The sequence below is a fragment of the Odontesthes bonariensis genome, chromosome 9, assembly GCF_027942865.1.
Source record: "Odontesthes bonariensis isolate fOdoBon6 chromosome 9, fOdoBon6.hap1, whole genome shotgun sequence".
NCBI lineage: Eukaryota > Metazoa > Chordata > Actinopteri > Atheriniformes > Atherinopsidae > Odontesthes > Odontesthes bonariensis.
Window position 1 is genome coordinate 1,719,217 of NC_134514.1, and position 20,090 is coordinate 1,739,306.

The 20,090-nt window shown below is 44.9% G+C and overlaps 1 protein-coding gene across 3 annotated transcripts in view; it reads left to right on the top strand.

Annotated features, from left to right (window-relative positions):
• The window catches only part of col4a4 (collagen, type IV, alpha 4), an 82,654-nt gene that overhangs the window by 48,659 nt on the left and 13,905 nt on the right, over window positions 1-20,090 (top strand). For all 3 annotated transcript variants that reach the window (XM_075472727.1, XM_075472728.1, XM_075472729.1), the window contains 17 exons: window positions 69-122; window positions 283-343; window positions 454-558; window positions 3,315-3,470; window positions 3,559-3,648; window positions 7,297-7,457; window positions 7,538-7,610; window positions 8,782-8,888; window positions 10,091-10,274; window positions 11,835-11,903; window positions 11,978-12,085; window positions 13,974-14,042; window positions 16,186-16,335; window positions 16,507-16,668; window positions 17,727-17,894; window positions 17,970-18,113; window positions 18,252-18,359. In XM_075472727.1, coding sequence (XP_075328842.1) covers window positions 69-122; window positions 283-343; window positions 454-558; window positions 3,315-3,470; window positions 3,559-3,648; window positions 7,297-7,457; window positions 7,538-7,610; window positions 8,782-8,888; window positions 10,091-10,274; window positions 11,835-11,903; window positions 11,978-12,085; window positions 13,974-14,042; window positions 16,186-16,335; window positions 16,507-16,668; window positions 17,727-17,894; window positions 17,970-18,113; window positions 18,252-18,359 — 1,969 coding nt within the window. The remainder of the gene's footprint in view (window positions 1-68; window positions 123-282; window positions 344-453; window positions 559-3,314; window positions 3,471-3,558; window positions 3,649-7,296; window positions 7,458-7,537; window positions 7,611-8,781; window positions 8,889-10,090; window positions 10,275-11,834; window positions 11,904-11,977; window positions 12,086-13,973; window positions 14,043-16,185; window positions 16,336-16,506; window positions 16,669-17,726; window positions 17,895-17,969; window positions 18,114-18,251; window positions 18,360-20,090) is intronic.

Below are 20,090 nucleotides of genomic sequence, written 5' to 3' on the forward strand. Positions count from 1 at the left end.
CTGTTGTTCCTCAGAGGTTCTGGTCGGGATCCTCTGGTTTCTAACTGAGGGTGTTTTTGGGTTTTCAGGGGATACAAGGAAGCCCGGGCCTCCCAGGTCTGATTGGACGAGAAGGTCCGAAGGTCAGTCCGGTTTGGTTCTTGTTTTCCTCTTTGACGGGTTCGTCTGTAAAGTTTCAAAGTATCAATACAAGGAACCGATTTTCCTGAATCCAAAAGTAAAAACTCCGTCCCGATTGGACTATTTTTATTCGTTCTTTGAGACGAGCTTCTCTTTTCCTAGGGCATGCAGGGAGACCCGGGCCCTAAGGGCCTCCCCCGAAGCTTCGACATCACACAGAAAGGTGCAGACTGATCGATCAGCTCATTGATTATCACAGTTTTGGACTCTCCACTTTGATATGATGTCATTACTCCGGAGACCGTGTCAGGCAAACTGTTTCTGGTCTTTCAGGTGATGTTGGGGACCCAGGGGCCCCTGGACAGAGTGGCCCTCCAGGAGACAGGGGGATGATGGGAATGCAAGGCCCACCAGGAGCTCCAGGGAGGTCGATACCAGGTGAGTGCCAGCAGCCCGTGAGCAAAGCAGTGTTAGCCACATGCTTCATAAAGCAGTAGGAAAGCCTCAGCTGTCTCCACCTGCTGGAAACACTCAGTCACTGCACCCTGACACAGAAGTCATTGGCTGTGTTCGAAACCGCCTACTACATACTGCATACTACATACTACATACTACATACCTTGAACTTCCATACTACATACTCCTCGATCAGACAGTATGCAGAGCGTTTACCCACAATGCATTTTGCTCCTGCCTGAGCCGAAATCAGCCGGCCTGAAGCTGATTTCTCTTAAGCTCTAAACTCTGTAAACTTTAGCAACATTTGAAACATTCTGAGACCATGGTCTTCGGCCGGAAAAGGGTGGAATGCTCTCTCCGGGTCGGGAATGAGATCCTTCCCCAAGTGGAGGAGTTCAAGTATCTCGGGGTCTTGTTCACGAGTGAGGGACGAATGGAGCAGGAGATTGACAGGCGGATCGGTGCGGCGTCTGCAGTGATGCGGGCTCTGCACCGGCCCGTCGTGGTGAAGAAGGAGCTGAGCCAGAAGGCCAAGCTCTCGATTTACCGGCCAATCTATGTTCCTACCCTCACCTATGGTCACGAGCTGTGGGTAGTGACCGAAAGAACGAGTTCCTACCCTCACCTGTGGTCACGAGCTGTGGGTAGTGACCGAAAGAACGAGTTCCTACCCTCACCTGTGGTCACGAGCTGTGGGTAGTGACCGAAAGAACGAGTTCCTACCCTCACCTATGGTCACGAGCTGTGGGTAGTGACCGAAAGAACGAGTTCCTACCCTCACCTGTGGTCACGAGCTGTGGGTAGTGACCGAAAGAACGAGTTCCTACCCTCACCTGTGGTCACGAGCTGTGGGTAGTGACCGAAAGAACGAGTTCCTACCCTCACCTGTGGTCACGAGCTGTGGGTAGTGACCTAAAGAACGAGTTCCTACCCTCACCTGTGGTCACGAGCTGTGGGTAGTGACCGAAAGAACGAGTTCCTACCCTCACCTGTGGTCACGAGCTGTGGGTAGTGACCGAAAGAACGAGTTCCTACCCTCACCTGTGGTCACGAGCTGTGGGTAGTGACCGAAAGAACGAGTTCCTACCCTCACCTGTGGTCACGAGCTGTGGGTAGTGACCGAAAGAACGAGTTCCTACCCTCACCTGTGGTCACGAGCTGTGGGTAGTGACCGAAAGAATGAGATCGCGAATACAAGCGGCCGAAAGGAGTTTCCTCCGCAGGGTGTCTGGGCTCTCCCTTAGAGATAGGGTGAGAAGCTCGGTCATCCGGGAGGGGCTCGGAGTAGAACCGCTGCTCCTCCACATCGAGAGGAGTCAGATGAGGTGGCTCGTGCATCTGGTTAGGATGCCTCCTGTTGCATCTGGTTAGGATGCCTCCTGGGGCATCTGGTTAGGATGCCTCCTGGGGCATCTGGTTAGGATGCCTCCTGGGGCATCTGGTTGGGACGCCTCCTGGGGCATCTGGTTGGGACGCCTCCTGGGGCATCTGGTTAGGATGCCTCCTGGGGCATCTGGTTGGGACGCCTCCTGGGGCATCTGGTTGGGACGCCTCCTGGGGCATCTGGTTAGGATGCCTCCTGGGGCATCTGGTTAGGATGCCTCCTGGGGCATCTGGTTAGGATGCCTCCTGGACGCCTCCCCGGTGAGGTGTTCCAGGCCAGTCCCACTGGGAGGAGGCCCCGGGGAAGACCCAGGACACGTTGGAGAGACTATGTCTCTCGGCTGGCCTGGGAACGCCTCGGGGTCCCCCCAGAAGAGCTGGAGGAAGTGACCGGGGACAGGGGCGTCTGGGTTTCTCTGCTCAAGCTGCTGCCCCCGCGACCCGATCCCCGGACCAGCGGAAGATGATGGATGGATGGATGGATGGATGGATGGACGAGAAAGTAGTCGTTTAGATCCCCAACGTGTTGAAAACCTGACAAAATACCGGCTGTTTACAATTTTGTTCCCACGAATTCGGCGCTACTAAAGCTAGCCGCAGTGAGCAACGCACTTCCGGTTATTTTCACAAAATAAAATACCCGTTGCCTTTTATCATAGGGAAAGCCATTACCATACAATTGGTGCTTTTGTTTTGAAAACAGGAAGTGAACCTACCCTTGTTGTAGCTAGCTTGAAACTGCCGTTTTGACAGGAAATGACGATCGGCGACGTCACTTTACATTGCATCTTGGGTAGTTTGAGTATGAGTAGTAACCTCATGATGCATACCCAACATTTAGGATAATCTAGAATCTAGTACTTAAAAAAAGTTAAAGTTAGTATGAGTAGTAGGAGTAGTAGGAGAAGTATGCGGTTTCGAACACAGCCATTGATTAATTGTTCGAGTCACTGTTTGATGCTATTTGAATTTAAGGTGATATGACTTAAGGTGGTATGAATGTCCTCTGATAGGCCAGCTATGAGTTTATGATCAGATTTAAAGTGGTATGAGAGGTTTGGTGCCAGATTTTAGGCGATATTACGATCCTAAGGTCCAGTTTAAGCAAATATTAAGTCAATTTAAGGTGGTCAGAGGGGGCTGCAGTCATATTTAAGGTTGTATTAGAGTAATATGATTTGAAAGTGATCTTTTTTTCATATTTATGATAGTACGGGGGTCAAATTGTTAGATCTAAGCTGGTATGTTTGTGATTCGGCCAGATTCAGGTGAAGGAAGGTGCTACTGTCCGATTTAAGCTGGTTGTTGTTGGGAATGATAGCGTGTGTCACATTCTCTGCGGTTTTCTTCAGGACCACCAGGTGTTATCGGTCAGAAGGGAGTTGCAGGATTCAAGGGGGAGAAAGGAGATCTGGGTCAGATCAGTTCAGAGAGACCAATACCTGGAGAACCTGGAAAACCAGGATCCCCGGGCTCCAGAGGATGCAAAGGAAAGCCGGGGATGCCAGGTACCAGATAAAACGTTTTCCATGCTGTGGAAAGAAAGCGAAAATGTTTTCACGTTAATCAATGAAAACTGCTGCTTGTTCTCCACAGGAAGTTATTGTCTTCCTGGGTTTCCAGGACTGAGTGGAGATCCCGGTCTACAGGGGAGCCAAGGGGCCACCGGCTTCTTCGGGATTAAAGGTCAGTATGTGGTTTAATGGTTTAAGTTTCATTATAACATTCCAACATGCTGGTGAAACCGGCTTCAGGTTCCTTATTAATAAAGTCTCTGAATAAACTCACGTTTTCTATGCAAACGACAATATGTTTTATTTTCTTTAAGTTTTACACTTATCAGTAATCAATCATTACTGATAAGTATAATCCTTATTAGATTTGTTATTTGATGACGTCTGAATCTCTGCACTCATCTTAAGGCAGACATCTGGATTCATGATGTCATGATGTAATGATTTTATGATTTTATGAACATTACAAAATATGAAAACCTCAACATGAATGTTTTAAGGAATTCGGTTAGTTTCCTCCTATTTGTTTTTACATTCAACTGAACTTTAAAGGTTTAAAGAATTTAAATGAATAATAAATGTCACTAATCAAAGAATCAGAATCTGTGTTGAAGCTAAAAAAAATGAAGACAGATGACATTATTAACGTTCATTTTTGAAGAAGCCTCTGACTGAACACACTTTGTTGTTTTATCTCGGTCCTATGTGGAGGGGGTGCAGTGTTGTCCATTATGACCACCTTCTCATAGTCTCGCTAACTGAGGTCTGTTTGTCAGGTAGTCGATAATCCAGGTGGTTGTGGAGGCATCCACCTGCTGCTGCTTACAGAACGGTGCAAGCTGAATTGTATTAAAAGAATTGGAGAATTCAAAGAACATGATCCTCACAGTGCTGCCTGTTTTGTCCAGATGAGTGGGCTCACTGAAGCAGGTAGATGGTGGCATCTTCAACACCAACTGGGAGTTCCTCTTGTTTGATAGATAGATAGATAGATAGATAAGTACTTTATCTTTATTTCATCCCAATTTGGGAAATTGTGTGTTGCAGCAGCATACAGTAAAAGATATGTAAACAATTAAAGTAAAAACAAGCAAATAGATTATAATAAAATAAATATAAAATAAATAGTGAATAAACATTAGCTATATGTCGGCTTCTTCCCACAGGTACATACTCCTCGTTTGAACTGCAATTGTTTACGGTGGAGTTCGCAAGTCCTGTGTTGTGTGCAGTTGTATATCGCCCTCCGAAATATAATAAGGGCTTTATTCAACACCAACCCCAGGGCGATAAGTAAACTGGAGTGGGTCCTGAAGGTGTTCCCTTGCTCACTGAGGTGACTCTAGGACCTTCATGATGTTGGATGATGCAGGTACCAAAACAAGGCAGGCTAACAATATCTTTTCCGGAATCACTTTTCCGGTTTAGCTCCTTCCTCTCAGAACAACAACGCCGCCATTTCTGAAAGAGTTTACTGTGTGCCGGGCAACATTTGGTCAGAATTATTTGCATTTCAACATCAACGAGCTCCAACTCCAACAACAGTCTTTCTCTCTCGGTCGCCATCGTTCACTGTGAGGAACGGAGCCGGAAGGTGAACAACCAATCAACCACTTTCACCATAGACGCCAGATTGGGTCGTCTAGCGTAGCGCCGCCTACTGATCGGGAGGTGAACTGCCTTGGGTATCCGACAGCCCGACGGAGAACTTTGAAGATTTAACAGCCTCTTCGTGACCACGGAGACGGATTGGCGGATAGCGACGGAGTAACATACCGAGGCCTTAAGGCTGAAGAGGTGCGGTAGAATCCCACATAGTTCTGCTCAGGTCTTCAGAACCCTGGGACTGACACCATCCAGACCTGCAGCCTGGTTCTGGTTCAGTCTTTCCAGCTGCTTCTTCACCCGACCGGCTGAAGGTGGAGGTAGAGGTCATGATATTAGAATGTACTCCACCTGCTTTACATCGTTGGCCTTGGAGGTTGATGACCTTGAGGAGCTCTTGTTTGAAGTGTAAAGAAGGGTCCCCAACACGTTCCCCTGAGGAACTTATATGATTGTTTTGTTCAGTTAAAGTTGTAATAGTTATCATCAATATATAACAATAAATTAATTTTGCTGTATTATATTTCTTGTGTGACACATTTCCATTGGGAGAATAGGTTTATATTAAAATGAGTTTCATTTGCCAAGGCCATGATGTTTAATAATATGGACATTAAAGCGGCAGTCGGCAACTTTTTTTTAGTCATATTAGCTTGAACTGTCATGGGATTCTGGAAGTAGAATATTAAATAGGCTGTTTAGGAAAAATAACGAAATCTGTAGCTCCCTCTGAAGCCTGTAATCATGCTTGCAAAAACCGAGCGCTCCCGGCTGTTTTTAACCAATCAAGTTAGGGTGGAGGAATCCTACCTGTCAATCACAGCTTGTGCACACGCTGCTGAGCGTGAGTCTGCCCCAGCTTGTGTGCGCTCACACTGGTGTGAACTCACGTGCACAACCTCGTCCACAGAGGGGGAGGGGTTGGGGGGGCGATTCAGAGCTTGGTAGAGGTTGGGGGAGGGACCTGAAAGTTGTGTCAGTTCGAATTTTCCGACTTTAGACTCGGTATTTTGAAAACTTGCCGACTGCAGCTTTAACAACCATGCTAAAATATCCAGAATGTCTTTCGGAATTTTGAGGTTCTGAGCCTGTTGATCGCCACCTAGGCCTCGCAGTGAAATCATCACAGATCCAATGATTTTGGTTGGATTTTTGGGGGAATAACTGATTGCCAATGAAGTAAAGAGGAAAATATTGGAAAAAAGTGGAAAAACGGCTGATTTCTTTGTAGCCTGGCGACGCCATCCTACGTACTTCCGCCCAAAGATTTTGGCTCCGCACATAGTCTGGCCAAATCCCCCTACCTCGGTTCGCTCAGTGTTTTGCCAATCAGCAAACAGTTGCGAGTGGTGACGCAGAACTCAAGCGCGGAGTCCATTGTAGTCCATATAATTGTAGTTCAACCGCAGCGGAAATAAACATGGCGACGGAAGAACGCTAGAAGCTATCCATGAAGTTGTCTCAACTCTGGAGATCATTACACAATTAAAACGAGAGCAAGAGGAATGCCTCGTCAATTTTGTTAGTGGCAAGGATGTCGTAGCTCTCCTTCCAACTGGCTTTGGGAAAAGTTTGATTTATCAAATGGTACCGGTATAATGAAAGCGGATGTGGGAAGCGTGATTCGCGAGCTAGAGCCTCGCGAGAGTAAGCATGAACCTCGGCGCATAACCAACGTCATTTCTAAACATTATGATTGGTTAAGGGAACTCTGTTACTCCAATGAATTTAAGTTGCTGGGTAAGGTCCCGCCCTCCATGGAAACGGATTCCTCTTGGGTTTTCCCAGACTGTTTGACAGAGTCAACAGTCGGCTTTCGCCCAGGCTAATTTCTTTGCATTAAATTGAGCCAAAATCATGTAGAAATGTATTTTAAGAGTTATAATTTCATTGGATGTTGTCTCCATATGTGTTCTGTGCATCTGGAATGCATTTATGGACAGCTTACCCCAACCCACTGAGGATTTGTGGAAAATTGTAATTTTCCAACATTTTCTATCAAAAAATGAAGGGTACATACACTAAAATGGCCAAAATTTTTTTTTTTGCGATGTTTCCGGCAGAGCAGACCCTCTGATTATTGCTTCTTAGGGTCAAAGTGAACATAAAAAACACAAATAAAAAGTATGGCAGACCATGTCAGGTCCAACCCTTTTTTGAGACTTTGGCTCCCCGACTATTATATCAACATTAAAAATGTACCTGTGTGTTCCAGGTGATCCTGGCGCCTGCGCCTGTGGCCCTCCGGTGGAACTGAAAGGCCCTCCTGGGCCTATGGGTGAGTTTGGGGCTCCAGGGTTCCCCGGAGACCGAGGGGCCCCGGGCATTAGAGGTGAGAAAGGCTCACCCGGAGACGGAGGCGTGACAGGCGAAGAGGTGAGTGTCCCGGGCAGGAAGGTCAGAGACGATCTCGGTGAGCTCAGAACTGAACGTGTTGGTGGTCGTTGTGTTTTCAGGGTGCGGCCGGATATCAGGGGGTCAAAGGGTTCAAAGGTCAGAAGGGAGATTTTACCGTGGTGAATGTTAAAGGTGAGTCCAGTCCTTCCTTCCTCTGTGGTCTTACATGGAAATGATTTAAGACTAGGGCCGGGCAACGATTAAAATGTTTAATCTAATTAATCACATGATTTCCCTGATTAATCCCGATTAATCACATTTGTACGCAGAATCCAAAAATGAATCCAAAAGTAGCGTATAGCTTTTAGCATTTAGCTTTATTTTAAATGTGCTGCCATATGAATGAAAGTGCCATAACATTTGTTGTGCAAACACACTTTTAACATCAGCATCTTTCTGTAGTTTTTATGTAGAAGCCTCGCTCCACTGTCTGTTTCCTTGAATGACTTGCTGCTATCAGTTGTGTGTTTTGCCTTTAAGTGATATTTTAGACTGGAACTACTACGCTGAGAAGACAATTCAACTTGGCAGTGTTTACAGATGACTTTGGTTCTGTCGACTCCGCCGTCTGGAAGAACTTTAAAATGAAAATGGCCGAGTAAAAGTTCCGTACCCTTCTCCATGTTTGGTGGATCCGCCGATTACTTTCTTTTCCTGTTCCACAGCAGACAGCAGCAGACTTTTACAGAATAAAAGCATGTGAGCAACAGACTTTTACAAAATAAAAGCCTTTGAGCAGCAGACTTTTACAAAATAAAAGCATGTGAGCAACAGACTTTTACAAAATAAAAACCCAGTTCGAGTCCCGCATCGGACGGCCCTATGCTGCGTGTCGTTCCCCCTCTCTCTGCCCCCTGCTTCCTGTCTCTGAACTTTCCAATCCATTAAAGGCACAAAAGCCCCAAAAAACTTTTTTTTATTATCACTTTTGATTTAGAAAAAAAAATAAAACCTAAAAAAAATTAAAAATAAATGCGCGATAAAATATTTATTGACGTTAAACAATTAGCGAGTTAACGCGATAATAACGAGTTAACTCGCCCAGCTCTATTCAAAACAAATGGAAGTCTTTACTTAGAAACCTGTTTGTAGTTCATATGATAAATGATCCCGGATATAAAAGTAATATTTGACCTCATGATAAAATGCATCCAAACGTAGATGTGCTTCTTACACCCCATAAATACTGAAGCCGGTTTAACTGATTTGAAGCTTTACTGACTGATGGCTGAAGGAGGCTTCAGGTAGATGAATTAGTCACCTGGGTGTTAACGGTTGTTCCCATTCTGACGTTTGTCTCCAGGTGAGAAGGGAAACAAAGGCCAGCTGGGCCCTGACGGCAGAAATGGAGGCTCGGGAAGAAGTGGACCCATTGGGGCTCCAGGGGTCCCTGGAAACCGTGGCTCCCAGGTCAGTTGTACCCCCACACCTGAGTCACAAGAGATGTGTGGAGGGGGAATGTGCTGCAGAGGTCTGTAAAGGAAAGAATAAACACTGATGGGTTGAGCATCAGGAGGACGAGTTTAATTCTCAGAAGCTTTTTTACAGCTGAACTGAGCATCTAATCCAGTGATACTCACTATTTATTTCACAAGAGCCACAGAGCAAAATCAAGGGCAGAGCCATTTTTACGACAATATACTAAAGTCCCCTTTTGCAAATATGCATTTCTACATATAAAACATCCCATAAAAAAAGAAACAACACAGCCAATACATTTTTAATTCAGACCACATTTACTTTAATACTGGGATGAGCGGAAGCTGGCATGCATGTCCTCGACTTTCTTCATGTTGTATTTGTAGTTTGTTGTTGTAATCATAGTGAGACATTCAGGATGAGCATGGTTTTTGTGCTGGTTTTTGCCCTTTTTTAATTAAAAACCGATCCATTGTGCCTGCATCTCGCGCTGGCTAAAGGAGCTAGCGTGCTCTGGCTAAAAGAGCTAGCGTGCGCTGGCTAAAGGAGCTAGCGTGCTCTGGCTAAAAGAGCTAGCGTGCGCTGGCTAAAGGAGCTAGCGTGCTCTGGCTAAAGGAGCTAGTGTGCGGTGGCTAAAGGAGCTAGCGTGCGCTGGCTAAAGGAGCTAGTGTGCGGTGGCTAAAGGAGCTAGCGTGCTCTGCGGTCAAGTGTGACGGAGGTTTAAGCGGGCTGCGTTGCCAGGTTTAACAGTTCCCCCTTTAGGAAACACCATTAAGCCTTAAATAATACTTAATAAAAATACTTAATGCAAAAGTATAAACATACTTCAAAAGTATAAACATACTTAATACTGTGCAGTATTCGCTGTATGTTATTTGAAAAAATGTATTGTTATTGTTACCATATTGTTATAAGCTACTATGCGAATGCGAGCCGCCAATTAAAGCTTGAGGAGCCGCGCAGTGAGTATCTCTGATCTAATCTAACACACGTGAGATGTTCACCTTTGTAAACTTTCTCTCAGTAAATTCTGCATCTCTCTCTGTCCAAACCCACTATCTGTCATCGGTTCGAACAGTTAAGACTCACGAACAGACTCGGAACTGAGAGACTACCAGGATAATATCGGTGACTTTGTTCTGCCTGTAGGGGGCACTCCTCACCCTCTCGTCTCTACTTTTGTTCCTTTTCAGGGTGAGAGTTGCATGAGCTTCCCTGGAGACCGAGGCTTCCCAGGACCTCCAGGACCACAGGGTTTAATGGGACCTTCAGGTGATCGGGGACCAGGTGTGGTCGGAGCCGTGGGGGAGCGTGGGCTCCCGGGGGACCCGGGACTCATAGGGTTTCCTGGCTTTCCGGGGCCAAAGGGGGTCAAAGGTATGGATGTGAAGCAGGCTTTAGATTAGGTGTAGCAGCGTCTCCACGGCTGTGGACACGGGGGGGCTGAGAGTCCAGAGTTTTATTCATCTGATCATCTAAAGTCTGCTGAACAGCAAGGAGACGGAATTTATGAGCTTCATATGTTTCATGAGTTTACTTGAAAGTGAGCCGACATTTTCTGAGCTGCCATCAGTGGCGGCTCCTCCATAGGGGCGATTTGTGCGACGCACTACCAAACACGGAGGGGTTTTTTTTGTTTTTTTTAATCTAGTTGCTAAGGTGGGACTGATCTACTGCAGGCAAACTGGTTGTATATGTCATTATCCAATCAGATTAAGGTCGCGCCTGGTGTTGCTACGCCCATTTGGGGCGATTTCTGTCAGGGTCGAATTTGCACCAGGAAGCTCCCATTGACGTGAATGGTACGTCAGTTTTTTTCAAAAATCCTGCTCCCAATACATTTTCTATGAGGGTTTATGTGCTCGCACAAACGACGTGCTTTCGTCATACGTCTGCTGCGCGGGACCATGAACATTCTATCAAGAAGATGGCGAGTGTCGAGTGCAACAATGCGGTAGTGTTTCTGACAGAAGTACCCTTTAGTCGTCGTACTAATGTGGAGAAGGAAGTTTGGAAGAATTTTGCGGGATTTGATGAAACCCAGGGCTCCACCAACCCTGGTATTTTTCGAGGTAGTATTTGATGTAGCTAAATAACCTTTTGTGCTCAGTCATTGACTTTGATTTAAATCTTTTATATAATGTTGACAATGATAGCAGAATGTATAATGACACATTCATTGTTAATGGTGCAGTATTATATTTAAAAAAGAGAGAAATCTCACATAAGTAAGCTGCACTTAACCATGTTTGACAACTGGTTATGCTTTTCTAAGTCATATTTTCCAAAACTTCAATAAACACTTGACTTGGATTTATATGCTGTCATTTTAATTACATTCTTTAGAATGAAAATTGAATGAATCTTATCATTAAGAGCTTATGTGTTTACTTATCTCATAGAATCCTGGAACAATATGAGGAAAATAAATAAATAGTGGTTAAGGTGTAATATTAACTGATTGGCAAATTATTAACTGTCAAATGTTTTGCTTTGAGGGTTTCACAATGTAACTTCCCTAGTTTGACACTTTTAACTAGTTCAGTGTTGCCATTTGGTGGACAAAAGAGATATTGCCTAAAATTGATATCTGATATCTGAATTTATAGGCACAAACACGTTAGGGAAATGGTCTTGTTACCTAGACAAATATACCTCAGTCCTGTGGACTTTTATGGTACTTATGGACATAACGGGGGAAATTGCACTACCTAAAGAAAATGTCAGGAGCCGCCACTGGCTGCCATGAATGAACTCGTTGATTCCCACAAGTGGAAAAGTGTCCTTCCTCCACCCACTTCCTGTTTTGAATTGAATTCTAATTGGCTTGAATGGGACTATACTATTTAAGTGCCTTGAGATGACATTTGTTGTATTTGGCGCTATATAAATAAAACTGAATTGAATTGAATTGTTTGACTCCTCCTCCTCCTGCAGGCGCCACGCTCCCCTGTGTACCCCAGAACCCCGGCCCCCCCGGAGAGGTGGGAGCCCCTGGAATGAATGGTAAGCTCCACCTGTCACACCTGTCTGTGGGACCTCCTGTTCACCCGTCTGACCTGCACCCCACCTGTTCCCAGGGTTCCCAGGTCCTCCCGGTGCGCCCGGTTTCCGAGGCATCACGGGACAGGACGGCCTGAAAGGAGACGGAGGAGAGCTTGGACTTCCAGGAATACCTGGACGACAAGGTTCCAGAGCACACCTGCCACATGTGCATCACACCTGTAGAGAACGATGGGCTTTACCAGGAACTAATGACAACCTGGAGCCCTGGAGCTCAGACAGACTTTACCGTAGAAACATCATTTAAAGTCCAAACAGCTCACAGGAAGTCAGACTTTTACCCTCTGAATCTGTGTTTTTCTATCTTTTAGGGTTTCTGCACATTCACTCTTTAACTTTTATAAAGTTTTGGGGATTTTCCCACAGAATGTTCAGGTTGGAATGTGGTGATGTCATGAACTGAACTTCCTGCTTTAAACTGCTTTCATGTTCAGAGTTTCAGCTCCACGTGTAGAATTCATCCATCAAAACATGGCGTTGCTGTCTACTCTCAGGCTGTGTTCGAAACCGCATACTTCTCCTACTACTCATACTAACTTTTTGAGTTAGTACGCGAGTTTGAGTAAGCGAGAAGTTCCCGGATGCATACTAGATTCTCCTAAATGTTGGGTGTGCATCATGAGGTTACTACTCATACTCAAACTACCCAAGATGCAACGTAACGTGACGTCGCCGATCGTCATTTCCTGTCAAAACGGCAGTTTCAAGCTAGCTACAACGAGGGTAGGTTCACTTCCTGTTTTCAAAACAAAAGCACCAATTGTATGGTAATGGCTTTCCCTATGATAAAAGGCAACGGGTATTTTATTTTGGGAAAATAACCGGAAGTGCGTTGCTCACTGCGGCTAGCTTTAGTAGCGCCGAATTCGTGGGAACAAAATTGTAAACAGCCGGTATTTTGTCAGGTTTTCAACACGTTGGGGATCTAAACGACTACTTTCTCACCTGAAAATGTTTCAAATGTTGCTGAAGTTTACAGAGTTTAGAGCTTAAGAGAAATCAGCTTCAGGCCGGCTGATTTCGGCTCGGGCAGGAGCGAAATGCATTGTGGGTAAACGCTCTGCATACTGTCTGATCGATCAGTATGTAGTATGTAGTATGTAGTATGCGGTTTCGAACACAGCCTCATTCTCTGAAATCACCCAAACCCCCGTTCACTCCCATTATATCTGAGCTCTGACTTTTATCTTCACATTTGGAAGTAAATTTATTATTATAGGCATTAGACACACATATTACTCTGTTGCCAGACTCTTATTATTCTCCCGTTTCCGCCCTAACGTTGGGCGCGCTACTAGTCTGGCAGCGATGGTCCGACCGGCATACGAAGCACACCGCTGCGTGCGCATCGATCGTGAATGGTGTGCTGTTATGTTTGGCTCTCATTAGTCTAAAGGAATTCCGGAAAAATGGGAAAAGTTGGAAAATTGTGAAAGGAAAAATCAATTGAAAAGCACTTAACGAGCCCCAAAATGCATTTTGAAAATGCCATAAAAGCTGTATTTTAAACAGGACCTTGATAAAAATGACATAACCGTCTTCATCAGACCGGTCTTAGGAATTTTGAGACTCGCAGAGGCCCGAAATTCAATGGGAAAATCGATTGAAAAGCACTTAACGAGCCAAAAATGCCAAAAACTGCCCTGTTTTGGAGGCCTCATACCTCAGCCATACGACATCACAGAGACCTCATTCAAAGTTTATATGTGACAGGAGACTCTCAGCTTTAACTGAACTAAAAGGCTTTGTTGATAGGGCGGGCAGTAGATTGGCACCCATCAAAATTTCTTAAGAAATTTTCTATTTAAAAATAGCATGGTTTAAGAATTCATCCAAAACAACTTGTCTTGTCTTATCAAACAGGACGCCCAAAAGTATGACCGTCGTTCTAAATAAACACTCAGAGATAATAAAGGACTCTGTAAACTTGGCATTCCAGCGGGCAGCAGCTGCATTGGCACCTTTACCTTCAGCTGATCTGATCTTTGCATATTTCTTCTCCTCGTCCCGCAGGACCTCAAGGTGTTTCAGGAGATACTGGAGAAGAAGGAACCGAGGGCTTCAGTTATGCTGGAGAGCCAGGTAAAATCCCACTGAGAGTATCATAAGCCCTTTTTCCATCAACGACATGATTCGCTTTAATTTGATGCGCATCAGAAGTTAGTGCGATACATGTGATGGAAAAACGGTTAAATCGCTAGAACGCCTGTTTTGTCGCATTAAATCAATTCGCTCGAAATAGGTGGTTCAGGGCTAAGTTGTATCGCTACAGAAGTGATGGAAAAGGTTTATGCGATTCAGACTAGCCACGCATGCGCAGATGGTATTGGTAAAGCGCGAGGATTCGAATGTTGTTGTTGAGCCGCTCAGCCGCCCCATTTCACCTATCCTGTCGGTATCAAAACAGCAGCAACAACTAGAAACAACAATGTCCGATGTTAAAAGAAACAACTGGTCGAGAGCAGAGACTCTGCTTTTTATAAACACAATTCGGGTGGTCCTGAAGCAGCATAATTAATTCTCCCCTCGCTCTCATCCTCCTTCTTAAATTTCTGACGGCTATTATAAGCTGACATAGCAGCACTAGCAGCATGTTTAGTCCTATCCTACGGTCCATAACTCTAAATAAGTAACTAGCCTAATAAATAAAACGAAATCCGGTGGTGAAAAGGTACGTATAGCCTTGAAAGTTATAGCAACTGTTATAACAGGAGGCTGACAATAACAGCGCGAGCAATTAAATTCCCGCTACCGAGAAATTCTAATTCGCTACAATTTGCCACTTTTGTAATGGAAAATCATCTGGTCGAGTCAGAATAATGCGCATCAGCACGTTCCGGTGATGTCATTTTATTTCGCTAGAATCGTCCTGTTTGATGGAAAACCAACCGAACGCATCTTGTATCGCAACAAAGTAATGCGATATAACTTTTAATTCGCTACAGAATCTGATGGAAAAAGGGCTATAGATATTTAGAATATTTAGCTGGGTTCTGGACCAGACTGAATCAGAATCAAACTGTATAGAACTTTGGTCTTTCGGCATCTACAGAGCAGAATATTGAGGACAGATTCAGGGAGTCTGGAGTTTTCTTTGAGTTTCTGGAGTTTTCTTTGAGTTTCTGGATTTTCTTTGAGTTTCTGGATTTTCTTTGAGTTTCTGGAGTTTTCTTTGAGTTTCTGGAGTTTTCTTTAAGTTTTCTGGAGTTTTCTTTAAGTTTTCTGGAGTTTTCTTTGAGTTTTCTTTGAGTTTTCTGGAGTTTTCTTTGAGTTTTCTTTGAGTTTTCTGGAGTTTTCTTTGAGTTTCTGGAACACGGCCCAGTTCTCTGGACACCAGCTCAGCTCAAATGGACAGAAAGACAGTAGACACGTGTTCTTTGGGCAGATGAGTCCACGTTTCAGCTGATTCTGGGAAAAACTTCTGAGAAAGAGCATCCAGGCTGTTCTCAGCTGCCTGCAGCCCACATCTGTCCACATCTGTCTCCTGCTGAACATGTACGGAGCATCATGAAGAGGAGAACCAGACAACAACAACCAGGGACTGCTGAGCAGCTGGAATCTGGGATTCAGCAGGAATGGACCCAGATTCCTCTAAAAAACTGCAACAATCAGTGCCCTCAGTTCCCAAAGCGTTAAGAAGGGTCGTTAAAGGAAGCTGATGGAGCAGGATGGGAACTCTGGAGCAGCTTTTACTGAGTGTTGATGCTTCAGATTCTACGTTTGGTTCTAAAGACGGTGAAGCTGGTCAGAGGAGACTCTGAGAATAATTTCTCTGGACTTATTTCTGTTGAATAAAGCTTCAAACTAAACAGAAGTTACAGATATATGTAAATTAAGCTTATCGTCCAACATGTTGATGTTCTATCATCACGACTTAAGAACCGTGTGAAGTTGGAGAACATTACCGCTTCGTAGAGCCTCTGTTGTGTGAGACAAATAAAGCTGTTTGCCATCTGGTTTCTGCAGATTGTGCAGCAGAAGTAACGTGTCTTAGGAGAAAAGGAAGGGGCCGAGGATGCACCCCTGAGGCACTCCACAAACCAGAGGCAACCATTAGTGACATTAAAACTCCCGTTATGGAGATTTGAGTAAAATCAGTCGAAAACAGAGATTTACGATGAAGCCTGAACTGTTTCAGTCCATGAAGTGCTTTTAGATGTGAGTTCCTTCTGTTCTCTTGAGGTTCCTGTGTTCTATTTACAATGTGTTTGAATGTGTGTACCAGGCTTCCCAGGGCTTCCAGGTGCTCCTGGACTCCAGGGACCACATGGGGATTGTGTTGTTGGGCCCGAGGGACCTATAGGCCTCCCAGGACTACTGGGGACTCCAGGACCTAAAGGAGTCCCCGGCCCTCCCGGCAAAGATGGAGCACCAGGTGATGTACTGGAGATGTTGAGCTGAATGAATCAATCCATAAAGTGAAATATTGTTTTAGTTTCTCTTCAGAAACTTTGATTTAAAATGTAATAACTGTGTCGCAAACACAAGGTGAACAAAGAAGAAGTGAATTACATCAGATATTCTCAGTTATTTACTGTCTGTGCAGGTGTCCAGGGTCTGCCTGGAGGGCCTGGTGTGAAGGGCCAGAGAGGAGACGATGGGGCCCAAGGTATAGTTGGCCCCAGGGGGCCTCCACCTGAGCAATGTGATGCTGGAACATTTGGTGCAACTGGCCCCGCTGGCCCTCAGGGGCCCAACGGGCCAACAGGTGCTCACTCCTTTGTTTTGAATCATTCACCCAATGTTACTGATTCAATTTATTTTAATTACGGGTGCCAATGCCGAAGGTCTTAGACACACATATTACTCTGTTGCCAGACTCTTATTATTCTCCCGTTTCCGTCTTGAATTTCGGCGCGCTAGTAGTCTAGCAGCGATGGTCCGACCGGCATAAAAAGCACACCGCTGCGTGCGCAATGACCTCAATCGGTGTGCTATTACGTTTGGCTCTCATTAGTCGAAGGGAATTCCGGCAAAATGGGAAAAAGTGGGAAAATTGTGAATGGGAAAATGCATTGACAATGAGAAAATATGGCAGTTTTTGGCAGTTGGCCTTATAACTCAGCCATACAGCATCGCACAGACCTCATTCAAAGTTTATATGTGACAGGAGACTCTCGGCTTTAACTGAACCATAGGGTTTGTTGATACATTATACAGCTTTGACACAACGGCAGTTTACGTTTTAGGAAGACTACATCTCAGCCGAGGTTTCTCTCCCACTCTGCTTCTTACTCTAAATTCGATACTGCACCAATTCCTCCAACAAATGTCTCTCATGTCCAAAATATCTGCCCAATCTGGACAAATTTTACTTCAAAACGTAGGTATTTTTGTCCTCTTTCACACAAAGTTACACTCATTGAGCTCTGCCACACAGATTTCTCACAAATCACCTCTGAGTGCAGAGATTCGTCCCTCCAACTGACATTCCGCCCATTATAAACGCCTAAAATCACAAAATTAACGTGAAAAAATTATTTTAAAACTGCCATAAAAAACGAGCCACACATAGTAGCCAAATGAAAATGACACCGCTGGCTTCTGCCGTCTCTTGGGGCGCTGACGGTTCAAGAATTATTCGGATACGACTTTTACTTTTCGAACAGCGACCGACTCAGCCATACGACATCACAGAGACCTCATTCAAAGTTTATATGTGACAGGAGACTCTCGGCTTTCTGAGAGTCAAAATTTCTTCAGAAATGTTATAGTTTGTACTGCCCCTTTAAACTCTCAGTCTGACTTCATCTTGCTGTCATTCAGGTATTTTGGGGGTGAAAGGTGAGACCGGGGGTGAAGGTCCTCCAGGTTATGGTCCACAAGGCCATGTGGGCAAACAAGGCATTCCTGGATTTCCTGGCCACCCTGGGCTCCAGGGGCCCCCTGGACCAAGTGGAGACTCGGGCCAGCTGGGGCCCTGCGGTCAGAAAGGTGAGACGCTGTCACCAGCACACCTGTGGGGAAAAGTAATCTGACAACACCGTTTCACCGAAATCCTGCTTTTAGGCGTGACCGGGCCCCAGGGCTGGGAAGGCATTCCAGGGGTCCCAGGACAGGCTGGGACACCTGGAGACCCAGGCAGGAAAGGGAAGACGGGGCCCATGGGACAAGACGGAGCTCAGGGATGTGAAGGGCCGAAGGGACAGAAAGGTAAAAACAGAGTGATCCTACAGTGTTGGGTCATTAGGTTTACTCAGACTGCAGGATTACTGGTCCACTCCCCATACCTAGGAGTGGACCGAAACAGCTTAACCTGAGGCTAATGCTGCTCTGATCTGTTCCCTGCAGGCTGTAAAGGGCCCCAAGGGCCTCCAGGAGACAGCAACTGTTTCCCCATCAAAGGCCAGAGTGGACAGCAAGGGCCTAATGGCCCTAATGGATTCCCTGGAGAAAGAGGTCAGAGTGATTCTAACACCATAGAGACAAGTGCCGTAGGCCAGTGGTTTTCAAAGTGGGGGCCGCCAGGGGGCGCTAGGGGGGCCTCAGAAAATTGGAGTGAAGATAAGAAAAAAATAAAAATAAAAAAATAATTTTTATTTTTATTTATTTATTTTTTTTTTTAAACATCATTGTAAACAATTGTCACATTTTTTTAATCAGTGTTGTAAAATACGATTTATAATAATATATCATATTGAAAAGTTATTTGTCATGCTTGTCTTTCTGATTGGCTGCCAGTCAAAACATGGTAGACCTGGCGGTTTGCGCTTGTTCTCAAGCTGCTCTGCTCCTCAAGCTAGCGTGTAGCTAGCTTAGCCAAAATGGACAGATTTTTGACTTGGAAGAGACTGAAAGAACTGGCCGACTAAAATCAGAAAGTATGAGGCAATATACATTAAGTTTGGCTTTACAGCCATACAGAAAAATGGCGTCCTCTGTCTGGAGACCCTCTCAAATGAGTGTTCAAAACCTTCGAAACTTCAGCGTCACTCGATACAAAAACATCCGTTAGAGTCCGAAAAAACGGTTGACTTCTTCAGACGTAAAGAAGAGCATTTAGTCAGGCTGCATTCACACGGCGAGCTGCTGTCCTTGAAGAAAAGAAAGAAAATACGTTCTAAAGTTGATGTTTCTTTACATATTTTGTAGCATTGTCTGTGGTTTGCAAAGGAGGCCAGAAGCTGATACTGTTTGGGGGGCCTTGTCATGGAAAAGTTTGGGAACCCCTGCCATAGGCTGATGTCAGAACCATCACTTAGCTGGTTCCTAGGTTCACTTGCTGCATTTAAAGACCCAGGGAACGTAGGACATCTCTGTTTGGGCTCTGGACTGACCTCCTGAACGATTGCTGAATAAAACTCAGTTTCAGTTACAACAAAATGAAAATAAAAAATAAAAAAACTCGTCTCTACATACTCGGGATAGGTTTCTACTTTTCCTTTTGGGCTGTGAGTCACTGTAATATGGATATCTTGTAATTATGGGTGCCAATGCCGAAGGCATGAGACACACATACTACTCCTGTGCTGGATTATTGTGAGAATGCTGTTAAGGCCGCAGAGGCCCAAAATTCAATGGGAAAATCGATTGAAAAGCACTTAACGAGCCAAAAATGTCAAAAACTGGAGGCCTCATAACTCAGCCATACGACATCACAGAGACCTCATTCAAAGTTTATGTGACAGGAGACTCTCAGCATTAACTGAACCAAAGGGTTTGTTGATAGGGCGGGCAGTATATCGGCACCCATCAAAATTTCTTCAGACATTTTCTTCACAGTATGAACAGAAGTCCATTTAATGGACAGATGGAACCCTGTGGACACACTGGAATATCTATGTACACAATGTGACTGCTGTTGTTTGAATTCATACGATAATGAGTGAAACCTACATTTATCAAAGCCTACCTGCCACACAGTCAGCAGCATACAGTCGTAATTCAGATGTGTAAAAGAAAGGGTGGAAAATCTGAAAAGATACTAATCAGTTTGAGTCGAGGAGAGTCCGGTTATGCTGAGTCAGTTTTGACATACTGATGACTGGTCAGGAGCTCACTGCGAGGGTTAGAAATGCAGAGGGTACCCCCAAAGCTGGTCACATAACAGTGATAAAACGTATGTAAAATGTATATAGAGTCTATTTTAATGTGTATTTGATCATCTTAAGATTGTGTTTTTTGAGCCTT